Source organism: Stegodyphus dumicola, chromosome 10 (genome assembly GCF_044657685.1).
Source record: "Stegodyphus dumicola isolate Sdum_Otavi_A_Nest chromosome 10, ASM4465768v1".
NCBI lineage: Eukaryota > Metazoa > Arthropoda > Arachnida > Araneae > Eresidae > Stegodyphus > Stegodyphus dumicola.
In genome coordinates, this window is record NC_140777.1 from 186916328 (window position 1) to 186928452 (window position 12125).

The 12125-nt window shown below is 29.7% G+C and overlaps 1 protein-coding gene across 6 annotated transcripts in view; it reads right to left on the bottom strand.

Moving 5' to 3' along the window:
* The window catches only part of LOC118191479 (2',3'-cyclic-nucleotide 3'-phosphodiesterase-like), a 61989-nt gene that overhangs the window by 2500 nt on the left and 47364 nt on the right, over positions 1–12125 (bottom strand). For all 6 annotated transcript variants that reach the window (XM_085826009.1, XM_035362278.2, XM_035362273.2 and 3 more), the window contains 2 exons: positions 6375–6579; positions 1659–1765 (listed from right to left, as the gene is read on the bottom strand). In XM_085826009.1, coding sequence (XP_085682135.1) covers positions 1659–1765; positions 6375–6579 — 312 coding nt within the window. The remainder of the gene's footprint in view (positions 1–1658; positions 1766–6374; positions 6580–12125) is intronic.

The window sequence follows — 12125 nt, forward strand, 5'->3', positions numbered from 1 at the left end:
TGGAGAATTGCATAAAGGATCCATCACACATTTTACAATAGTATTAACTTTTACCATTTTGAATTAATGGACTGCTTCTTGTCATTCATAATTTTATACATATATATTTGTGCATAACAAATACTGCAATCAACAACAGGAAGCACCTTTATGCTGTGCTGAGTTTGGTAGGAAGAGACTGAACATTAAATGTGAGTCAAGTGAAAAGGCACATTAGTATCTAATATCCAGAAGATACATTTTAAAGAAATGTATTCTACTGTTTGTTCCAAAAATTTAACTCCTAAATATGACCATAATTTTCAAACATCAAAGCCCCCAAAAATAAACTAATTATAAACTTGAAGAGTTTTCAAAATTCAAACTTGTTTAAACATCATCTTCAAACTCAATACATTAACCCTATATTAACCTTTGAAAGAATATCTCCTAAATTAAAAAGTTTCTTCCACTTCCAAAGAAAAAGGTTAAACAACAGTGAACACATGTATGAACATGACACGCCCAGCGCATATTTTCATAAGTTAAAATGAAAAATTAAATTTACCATAAATAAGAGAAAGTCTTATATTTCAAACACATTACTAATTTGAATTTGATTTTTATTTTTGATGTACACTTTTACTTGCTGCTGACAAATTTACCCATTACAGGTGACCCTAATATTCAAATATTTCACTTCAAGATAAGTAATTAATATGGGTCAAAACATTTTTATAAAGTGACAGTTTCAAGTATATGTCACACTTGGATGGAAATCTGTTATTTTTTTTTTTTTTTTTTTTTTTTTTTTTTTTTACAGATCACATTTATTTATCTTGTATCACAACAAAAATTCCACTTAGAAATAAGCAAAATCTGAAGACAAACTACGTTTCCCTTTCAGAACACATTAAGAGTCTTCTATTAAAACTAAACCAAATGCTGTCTAATTTTCAACTATTATAGGATATTTGGATACTATAGTAGTTCACAGATCTCATTCATGCATAACATTAAAATTTTATATGTTATTTTCTCTCTCATAAATTTCATATATGCGTCATGTTCTCATAAATTTATAGGGTACTATTTTTTGTATCTTACTAAGGATGTGTGTTAGGGATTTATTTTATTTTTGAACTATATCATTCATATGTACTTTCAAACCACGAATTAAAAAGTTGAAATTCTTCAATGAAAAATTTACTTCATCCCACTGAAATTTGTAACTTAATAAGTGCATTAGGGGCAACACTACTCAAATGACATTGTTTCAGGCAGATTACAATGTTTCTTGTCTTGTCTTTTATAGGTCTCATAAAAAAATAAAAGCAGCATTCAATTATTAGCCGCTAAGAGAACAAAGAAGCAAAAATAAATATTGCTGAATAGCCAAGCACTGACATAACCCACTAGACGCCTCTTCTTTTAATTTTATGCCTGTGAATACAAACCAATAAAATTTGTATATAAGGTACATGCTTAATCACCATTTATTCATTACCATCTATTAAATGCACAACATAATAAGAACAGCTCTATTAACATAAAAGTCTAGTTCACATTCAGGCCGAGCTTATAAAATTAAATAATAACAGCTAAAGTTATAAACATTAAATTATCTCATTACTCCAGTTAGATTTGTAGCAACGTATCAAAAAATCCAGACTACTAACATTTTCAGATAAGTAGTAAGATTTTAAGTCTTTAGCATTGTTATTTGCACTGCAACCAGCTAAGCAAAACAGCAATTTCTTAGCTTTGTAATGCTTCAAAAGTTCATCTGAAAAATAAAACATATTTTTTAAAATTTTACAACCATACAAAAATAAATTTCATTACAATCAGAACATATTTACATTTATTTCAGAATGGTACACATATATTTTTATATGCCCTTTATGCATAAGTTGTATCTTCAAAGTTCACAACGGTTTGAAGAACACATTATTAAAATCTTTTTACAGAATTTTTTAAAATTAAATTTGGTTACTACAAAAGACGTTCTTAAAATATTTTTGCACAATATTCTTTTCATTTAATTAAATTTAGATTTATATTTAAAAAAACTATATTTATTTAAAGCATAATAAAATTCTTAATTTCAAATCTAAGTTTCAATGTATGGAAAATTAATGACGAGCTTTAATAAAATGATGAAAATTCTGTAATATTCTTCTGAAATCCTTTTAAGCAAAACTGTTGGCAGGTATTTCGTTTGATCATACCATTGAACAGAAGATTTATAATGCAGATTTAAATAATATATATATATGGTAAAAATTAAGATTTCTTTGGTTTAGAATAAATATATTCACGGTAGAAATTTATCCAATCATAATCATTTCTTTACAAATCTGTAACCCTTGAAATCCACTGCTTGGAACTGCAATAATTTTTATAAAAAGGAAAATTAAGTTTTATACATACATAAAACCAACATACTACATGTGGTATATATAATTGTATACACCTTGAATACAGTATGTACTGTTTTGGGGCTTATTTTGACATTGAAAGGATTGTAAATATCCAGGTGAACCCAGAAGATGAGGACCAGCCAGTAATGTGTATGAAGTAACCTAAGCACACAGACACTATTATGAAGAAGGTGCTTTAAAGATATAAAAAATGGGTGGTAAATTTTTATGACAAGCGACTTATTTAAGTAGAGTAATAGCTCCTCTCTGTGGCAAGTAACAAACAAATTTCTTGTTTGGAATTTCAGAACTCCATACCAACGGTTCAGTGGTGGTAGCAATACAAAAGTGGAGTGTGGGCCTGTGTTGACAATTCCTTGGTCAATTAAAATATAGTAAGCATTGTGTTGCCCATGTTTAAGACACAGGTTCTGAAAATTTGTAAAATATTCACGTAATTTTCCCTTCCTCAAAGCATTCAAAGAATGAGCTTCTCTAATCTTTAAAATGGGTTCATTCACATAATGATTGTTTTTGTCTAACAAAGGTAACCACAGCAAATATGAAACTATTTTCAAAAACCACCCTGAAACATTTTCTTCTAACTGTTAAACATTATGCCAACCTAATACAAGAACTGATGAATCACAGCAAAGCAAACATGAACTCACATTCAGTCTATAATTGCACTGAGTCAGCTTCACATTCACATTCTCTATTTATTTATGGATGATTTGAGTAATAAATAGCACAGATAGAAATATGAATGTATGAGATTCAAGTTAAAGGGAAATAGAAATGAAGATATCTTATTAGATATTATAATGTTACTATTACTATGTATTCTTACTGGAAAGTAAATTCCTCTTAAAAATATTATTGTGTAGTTCATCTACGACTACTTTCCATTTATTATATTCTTTAGAAATAAAACTTGCACAATTTTCCCCCTCTTGATTTCTGGATAAAATTAGTAAAAAAAAGGGGAGCAGATATGATAATAGTAGTTAGTTTGCAAATTGCTATTTTATTTTTGTTCAGAAAGAAACTTTATTTCAATTTTTTCTTTTGATAATAATTTATATAGAAGATAAAATGGATCAGAAGCAAAAATTATCTGGTTGAAAAAAAAAAAAAAAAAAAAAAAGAGGTGAGAGAGACTGGGAGAACAACTAAAAAACCAAGAGAAAATACATAGTTTTCTATAAGATGGTCAAAACAAAAGAAATTCCGTCAAGGAAAGACTTCAAACTGGCCTTAATATCAGATAAAATATTCATACAAGTATAACTAAAGATGATGATGGAGTTTTAATCAGTGAAGACTCTCAAGAACTGAAAGTTGTGGGAAATGGCTAGCTGTAATGATTCAGGTATGGATCAAAAATTTACAAGATTTTAAAAAAAAGCCAATATAAACAATTGCGATTCAGTTCTCAAAGGATAGGTTGATCCTCAGAAAAAATCTGAACCACAATAGGAAAAAAATTATTTTGAAATTTGATCTCTTTCCTACATATATGTGGGTATTGAGTTCTATTACTATACAGAGTCATTAGAAATGATTTATCAGGTTTCAAAATGAGGCATTTTATAAAGCATTACAACAATGAGCACTATATGAGATGAAATATAAATTTTAGTCATAATACTATAAATATTCAGTTTCATCTCTCATTATACAATGCATGCCCAAATGGTACTCCAATCTTAGCCACACACACTGTACTATTTCTCACTGATAGTTATTAAAACAACTGGTGCTTTTCTAATGTAGCTGACAATATGGGCACAGGAATACTGTTTTTAATAAATCCCCAGATGAAAGAAATCACTATGCCTTAGGACAGGAGACTTTGAAGGCCATCTGAACAACATTAAATCATTTCTTCCCATATGAACCAATCCAGTGATGAGGCAACTTATAACTCAGGTAGCTAAGTCATCTTTCTCATGCTAACTAATCCAGTCACATAAAAGCTCATCATATGGGTTGCAATATACCTCACAGTGTCAATGAGATTCTTGCTGGTATATAAAATTTGCTGGATCACCATTTCTTTGAAGAAATAACAACAACTGACACATATCAAGATATAGTACACCCATCAGATATTTCTTAAAGCATTGAAGGGCTCATACATACATAAATGAACTGGCACAAAAAAATTTTTAGCGTTGTTGAGTTCTATTTCTCTTCAATGATAGCATGACAATTTTCTATACCTTATGTTGAGTTATTGTGAAGGTTCAAAATTTCGCACAAATTAACCTTTTAACTGTCAAGTTATTTTGATGGTTTGGGTGCATAAATTATCAATTTTTTTTATTTCAAAAATGAAATGTTTGCCTCGCAGTCAAAAAAATCCAAAAAATGCCACACACTTTGAACTTTAACCTCTATTCTTTGAAACCTTCAGTAAAATGCTGCCATCTGTTGAACTGAAGCCGAAATAAACTTCTCACGATATATATTCGGGTATAACAATACGATGCACTCAAAAAAAAAATTAGCCCGAGTAATTTTCGGGCGTGACATTTTGGAATACCAGTGCTGTGCCCAAGATTATTTCGGGCATGACAGTTAAAAGGTTAAACATTACTTAGTCACAAAATGTTAAGAGATGGGTAGCAATACTGTCTTCTTGCATAGAATTACTAAATTCATTTCACTTGATATAATGCAATCACTATTGTAATATCATCCAAATTATTGGTTGTTGAATACCAAGTTTGTGCCTATTTTTTTTGGGGGGGGCAACACACTAATTCATCTCCAACTTTCTCTACTTTATCCTTAGAAATGCTCAACTGTTTGAGGATCATGCCTTTACACGTGACCAGTCTTTGAATTGTCAATACCATTGCAGAATGCTTTAGTCCCTCAATATATCTGTAGTGCACGGTTTTCAAAATGCATATTACATATTAATAAAGGATAAAAACTTTGAGCATTTAAAAACATAAAATGCATCCAGCTGTAAATTCACAGTTTTGGAAATAGAACTCATGTTGGCTACATGATGTGTCACAAGAAAATTTGAATGTGCAAATAAAAAAATTTAAGCTATTTTATTGTGTTACATTATTAGCTAAACCACAAGCAATCCATAACTTGGAAAGCAGAGTATTTCAAAATATGATGAATCATTTGTAATATTAACATACCCTTGAAAATAATAATGTTAACTAACTTAACATTTAAAATTTAAATGATTAACATTTTAAATTGTCTTGCTAATAATCAAAGATGCTGAAAACTACTGGAGTCATATATTATTCATGAGAAAATATAATAGAGTAATGTAAACAAAACATATTTCATAAGCTCAACAACAGTAATAAACCAATTCAAAACATCAAATAAACAGAGGTTACATTAATAAATGACATTTCAAAGCTGAAAGAAAAGTGCTTTTAATAAGCCAGTTTTCTTATTGTGGGAATTTTGTCAGTAAGTGCAATTACCCCCAACCAATACATAAGAGAATTTTAAAAAATAATACTACAAATAAAGAAATATATCCTTCTAATATTAAATTGTACTTTGAAGAATTAGAAACTGCATAAACAGGTCTGCAATTTTTTAATTTTAAAACATTTTTATTTCTATAAATATTATCTTACAATTATCTTAACCTACGCCTAGATAGCGTTTGTAAATTAATAATTAGATAAAGAATTGAAAATGAATTTAATTCCCCTTCATTTTTGAAGCCATTAGGCAGCTTTCAGTTTGAACTGAAAACTTCAATATTTCTAGTGTTCTATTATTTCCAGGGTATACATAACATAAATACAATGAATTTTATTTAAAAAAATCATTACTTCTATAAATTTATTAGAATCTTTAATATGAATTGAAAAAAAAATTAAATGCAGTAAATAAAGGCAATATACAAATATCAGGTTTACTAAGAGCTAAAATATACATACATATATAAACATATATATATATATATATAACCAGTACCTTTATCATAGGAATTTAAAATACGACAAAATTTTCCATCTCCAAGCAAGGCATCCAAAGAGAGTTGTAGTTCATTCAGAAGGAAACAGGAGTCATCTGAACAAAGGAACCAACCAGTTACAACAGGTGGAACATGCTCCCACTGTTTCAGACGGTTCTTAAAATAATCTTTTGTTAACCCTTTAGTGTTACTTTTGGCCAAGATCTAAAATGGTATTAAAATCAAATACATAAAACAATCAAAAGTGCATACCATATGAACATCATAGTCATATGATGTTTTCTCTTTTACAAATCTTTCAGATAATAGTAAAATGAAGCCCCCCCCCCGAAAAAAAGAGGGTTCTGTACTGAAGTATGAATACATGATAAAGAGAATAATTTTTAATTATAATGATGTGAAAAGCGTTCATAATTATAAACTAGATATGTTGATATATTACTGAAAATAAAGATTTAAGTTAGTAAAGCTGCGTTCACACTTCTCCGTTGGGGCATCAAGCGGCAAAGTGTAAAAAAAGCACTTTCCGTGTAAGCCAGTTTACACCAGGTCGGCAACTTTTGCTTAAAAGTTGTCATATGCTCGCACTAGATGGCAGTTTCATATTGGAAACTTTGGGGAAAACGTGAAATTTTTGTGTGGTATTTTGACTTTTTACGATTATAATTTTTAATTAAAATGGATTTAATTTCTGTTCGATTAAAACTTATTTTACATCTTGCTTTGTGTAAGAGAAGCAGAATGCAGAGGTTTTTATTAATATGTGAGAGATGACTGCAGTAAGGAGATGCAAGTAATTTAATTGAAGAAATGTGCTTGAACACAACGAAATTTCTTTTAATTACTTTTGTATGACACCTCATCAATTTGATGAATTTCTAGCGCTCATTGAACTATTTATTCAAAAGCAGAAAACTAATTTTTGTCAAAATATCCTAGAAAAGAATCGATTGGACTGTAGGAATAGGACATCCCAGAAAAGGATTGTTGTTTATATCTAATTTAATTTATTTATGAATTTTGTTGAATGATAATTAAAAAATCCTAATTGTATGATTCTATTTTGGAGAGTAAATTTTTCATGTAGTAGAATACCATAAATGTTTTATGATGTATGAACATCTTTTAATTGGTTTAAATAATGCAATAAAAATGTATATTTTTTTAAATATATGTAGGATTTACAGCACTACTAAATTAAATATCACACTTAAAAAAGGAGTTATTTTTAAGTTAATAAACAATATCAATTTTTTAAAAAAATATTTTATAGTTTCTGCCTTATGTACATATTTTTTACCTTAAATGTAACAGTAATTACTTCAATTAGTCATTCATATATTAATGAACAGCCACTATCTAAAGGTTTATTTCATGAGGTCACTTTTATCTAAAACTCACTGAAGTAACTGCATTTTATGTAATACAGTACAAAGCCTTTAATACGGACGTCCATAAACCGGAATGATCTATAATCCGGACCTCAAAGCTACAAGCTTCCTGGGCATATGTAAATGCAATATGCGTTTACACATGTGCATAACACGTTTACACATGCCCGTTTAATGTATAACAGACAGTATAAGCTAGGCTAAATTTATCTAATTATCTATTTCAGTTAATGTTGCAGATTGCATTGTTCCTTAATCTTCTAATTGGATCCAGCTTATTATTTTTTGCAGACTGTTAGAGCAATTTTATAAAAAGCAAGCTTGAACATTCGATCATGTCAAAAAGAGTTTCCGATTCTGGAGCTGCCAAAGGATCTACAAAGCAAAAGCATGTTTCGATGTCCATCAAACAAAAAGTGGAATTGCTGCAAAAAACGGATAAAGGCATGAAGAAAGTGACAGAGAGGTTAGTGAAGATGAAAAAATTTCGATTAACAAGTTAGTCGGTATTCTCGGCACAGCAATTACAGGACTTGAACAGCAGAACTTTGTAACTGAACAAGAAATTATGTCTGTTTATAGAATTAAAGAGAAAGTATTAGCACATAAAACGAAGCAACTTAAACAACTCACATTGAAAGAAATGCTTAATAAAGTAAACAAATAAATATTAAGCTTTTTTTTCTAAATTTTGATACCCTTTAGATCATAATTGCTCTTTATTTCATAAATTATGGTTTCACATTTTTAATTTTATAATTTCTGCATGCCATCTTACCAGATTTAAATTGATGATCTATAATCCGGAAAAACCCCTAATCCGGAATCTCCGAAGTCCTGACGAGTCCGGATTAAACACTTTGTACTGTACTTCTTTTTCTGTGTTAAATATTGAATTCCACAGTTAGCAAATTTGTTAATGCTCATGCAAAAGTTTTTTTAAATTAATGAACAATTATCAAGATTAAACCTGTCGAAATGTGGTCATGCATGTTAAGAAAAACAAACATGAAGCCATTAAAATGCATAGAAATATTACATGAAATCAGCTACATACTAGCGAGCTTCTTTTCTGGATTATAGTTTTCTTAATTTCTTTAAACAAATGGTTTACTCATCACCACTCGTTTAAAATTCAGAACTCACTAAATTTTTTAATTAGATGAAACAGCAACTTTATACTAATACTAGTATCACTTTTGCTAGTCTCGTGTCAGCCGAAATGGAATCAGATCTTATAAATTATACCAAAGGCTCGTTGTCAAAAGAAGGATAATGCACACAATGCCGAGCAAAAATTAGGTTTGTATGAATGATGAATAAAATGAAAAATACAGTCAAAAGTCGTTAATCCGGACTCGTCGGGACTTTGGCGATTCCGGATTATCGATTTTTCCGGATATAGATCATCAGTTTAAATCTCGTAAGATGGCATGCAGAAATTCTAAAATTAAAAATATGAAACCGTAATTTATGAAATAAAGAACAATAATGATATAAAGGATATCAAAATTTACAAAAAAAAAAAATAAATAAAGCTTAATATTTATTTGTTTACTTTATTAAACATTTCTCTCAATGAAAGTTGTTTAAGTTGCTTCATTTTATGTGATAATACTTTCTCTTTAATTCTATAAAAAGACACAATTTCTTGTTCAGTTACAAAGTTCCGCTGTTCAAGTCCCGTTAATTGCTGTGCCGAAAATACCGACTAACTTGTCAATCGTAATTTTTTCATTTTCACTAACCTCTCTGTCACATTCTTCATGTCTTTATCCATTTTTTGCAGCAATTCCACTTTTTGTTTGTTGGACATCGAAACATACTTTCGTTTTGTAGATCCTTTGGAAGTTCCAGCATCAGAAATTCTATTTGACATAATCGAAATTTCAAGTTTACTTTTATAAAATTGCTCTTACAGTCTGCAAAAAATAATAAGCCTGATCCAATTCCAAGATTAAGGAACAACGCAATCTGCAACATTAACTGAAATAGATAATTAGAGCTTACACCGTCCGTTATACATAAAACGCGCAGGCGAAAACGTATTCTGCACTTGCGCACACGCATATGCGCAGTAGTCAAGGTCTTACGCACACGCGTAAAACGCCTGTGCGCATGTTCCAACGCGGCGCATGCGCAGAAAGTTTTTAGCTTTGAGGTCCGGATTATAGATCATTCCGGATTATGGATGTCCGAATTAACGACTTTTGACTGTATATGCAAGTTTCTTGTGCCCCCCCCCCCACAAAAAAAATTCATGGTAGGATAAAAAAAAAAGTATATTCGTACCATCATCAAAGGTAGGAAAAAGCAAGGCCTGAACCTGCAATACAAGCCCCTACTAAAAGCTGAATCTTATCTTTTACTTATCTTTGTAAATTTACTTACCGAATCTTTTACCTCCGCGCTACGATACCTTGCAGGTAAGCATCGTTTTCACACTTCACCTTCAGGAAACTAAAAAAGCATCTGGGCTACTGTGAAACTAGCCCTAATATTTTCTGAAAATATTTTTTTAAAAAATACCAATTTCATTACAACACTACTCTGGTGATGCTTGAATCCAAAATCTTTAACTCAAGAAGCCAACGTTTTATCCACTAGGCAACAAGAGCAACCTTAAATTGATGTAGATATATTTTTAAAATTCATAATCTGAGATTTCAAAATCCATCACTATTTTCGTGGAACAATCTATTCCTTTAGATTATTCTGTAAAAATTATCAACCATATATCATTTTTGGTTGATTATTAAGGTTTATTACCATTAATAAACTTGAGAATTTTCCTTTAAATAATTTATAAAGCTATTTATTCTATTAGCGTATGCATTTTTTTAAAATTTAATCTGAAATTTTTATTAAGATTAGTCCATTTTACTTTTTTTTTTTTTCCATCACAAAGAATTTTTTAAAGTGCAATCATTTAAAAACCATGGTATAAACTGTACATTTGAAACAAGATGCCTGAAACTGAGGCATCAAGCGTAAAAATGTTAAAATTGTGTCAACTTATGCGGTCTTCGGCCATCCGGCAAATGCTACCTCTGAACTCGCTTCTGATTGGTTAATGCGTTGGTGTAAACACAGATTAAGAAAAGCATGTATTTGGCCAAGGTCTAAAATCAAATACATTAAACAATTAAAAGTGCATATAATAGCATATTTATAGAATATATGTCATAGTCATATGATACTTTCCTTTTTACGATTTTTTCAGCAAAATGAAGCCCCCCCCCCCAAAAAAAAGGTTCTGTACTAAAGTATGTAATACATGATACAGAGAATAACTTTTATTAATTATAATGGCATGGAAAGTGTTCAGAATTATAAGCTAGGTATGTTAATATATTACTGAAAGTAAAGATTTAAGTTAGTAAGAAATGCATGTATTGCTCTTAAATCACTCAATTTCTTAATAAGGTATAATTTTAATATTAAATTACACGTTAGCATAATAATGTTATGTCGTCCTCTGAAGTCCTTTCCTAATGTCAAAATACAACAGCCCCCACAATTTTAACTAATGACCAAATTTATTTATTTATTTATTTATTTAAGAATTAAATTTTCAACACATCACATATTTAGTGAACAGTTGTCCTGATATGACTGTTTGCCTTCTTCATTTCTTTGAAAGCACTTAGTTCTCCTATAATGGAGACTCAAATTAATAAACTACAGCAAAATATTATCAAATTTCTACTGAAGTGTGAAAAATTCAAAACACTTACATTATCTGCAAATGTTATAATTGTACTTGAATTTTAAGTTGTTAAATTATCTACAAAGTTCTCATGTCTTTCTGTATAAAAGGAAAAAGTCAAAAGGAAAATCTTTTATTCAATGAAATAAGCAACTTATTTTTATAAAACATATTTGCCAACTGTTATTCAGATGCAACATTTTATCTTAACAGAACTTCACAAGCTCCATTCATAGTTAACCCTTTAACTGTCAAGTTATTTTGATGATTTGCGTACACAAATTGTCAAATTGTTTTATTGCAAAAAACCAAATGTTTAGTACAAAATAAAATATACTTAAGTAGTTAAAAATTGATATTTTGACGTACATGGGTAAAATTTTTAAAGTTTTGTAGCCACTGCATATTTTCTTTGAGGCGGCTGTCACTCAACATGGCAGTTGCAAAGTTCGCTTCTAGTGGAGCATTATTTTCTAAAAATGAAAAAAATTAACTATTTTCTAAAACATAAATAAATATAAGTGAATACCTATTAGTAGTCCAGTAATTCAGTCTTGTGTGGTACAACTGGAAACACTTTTCCAAGCACAAACCAACTCCACAATCACTACACCAGAATCGTGATTCCTTCCTTATCTTTTCCCCATTTT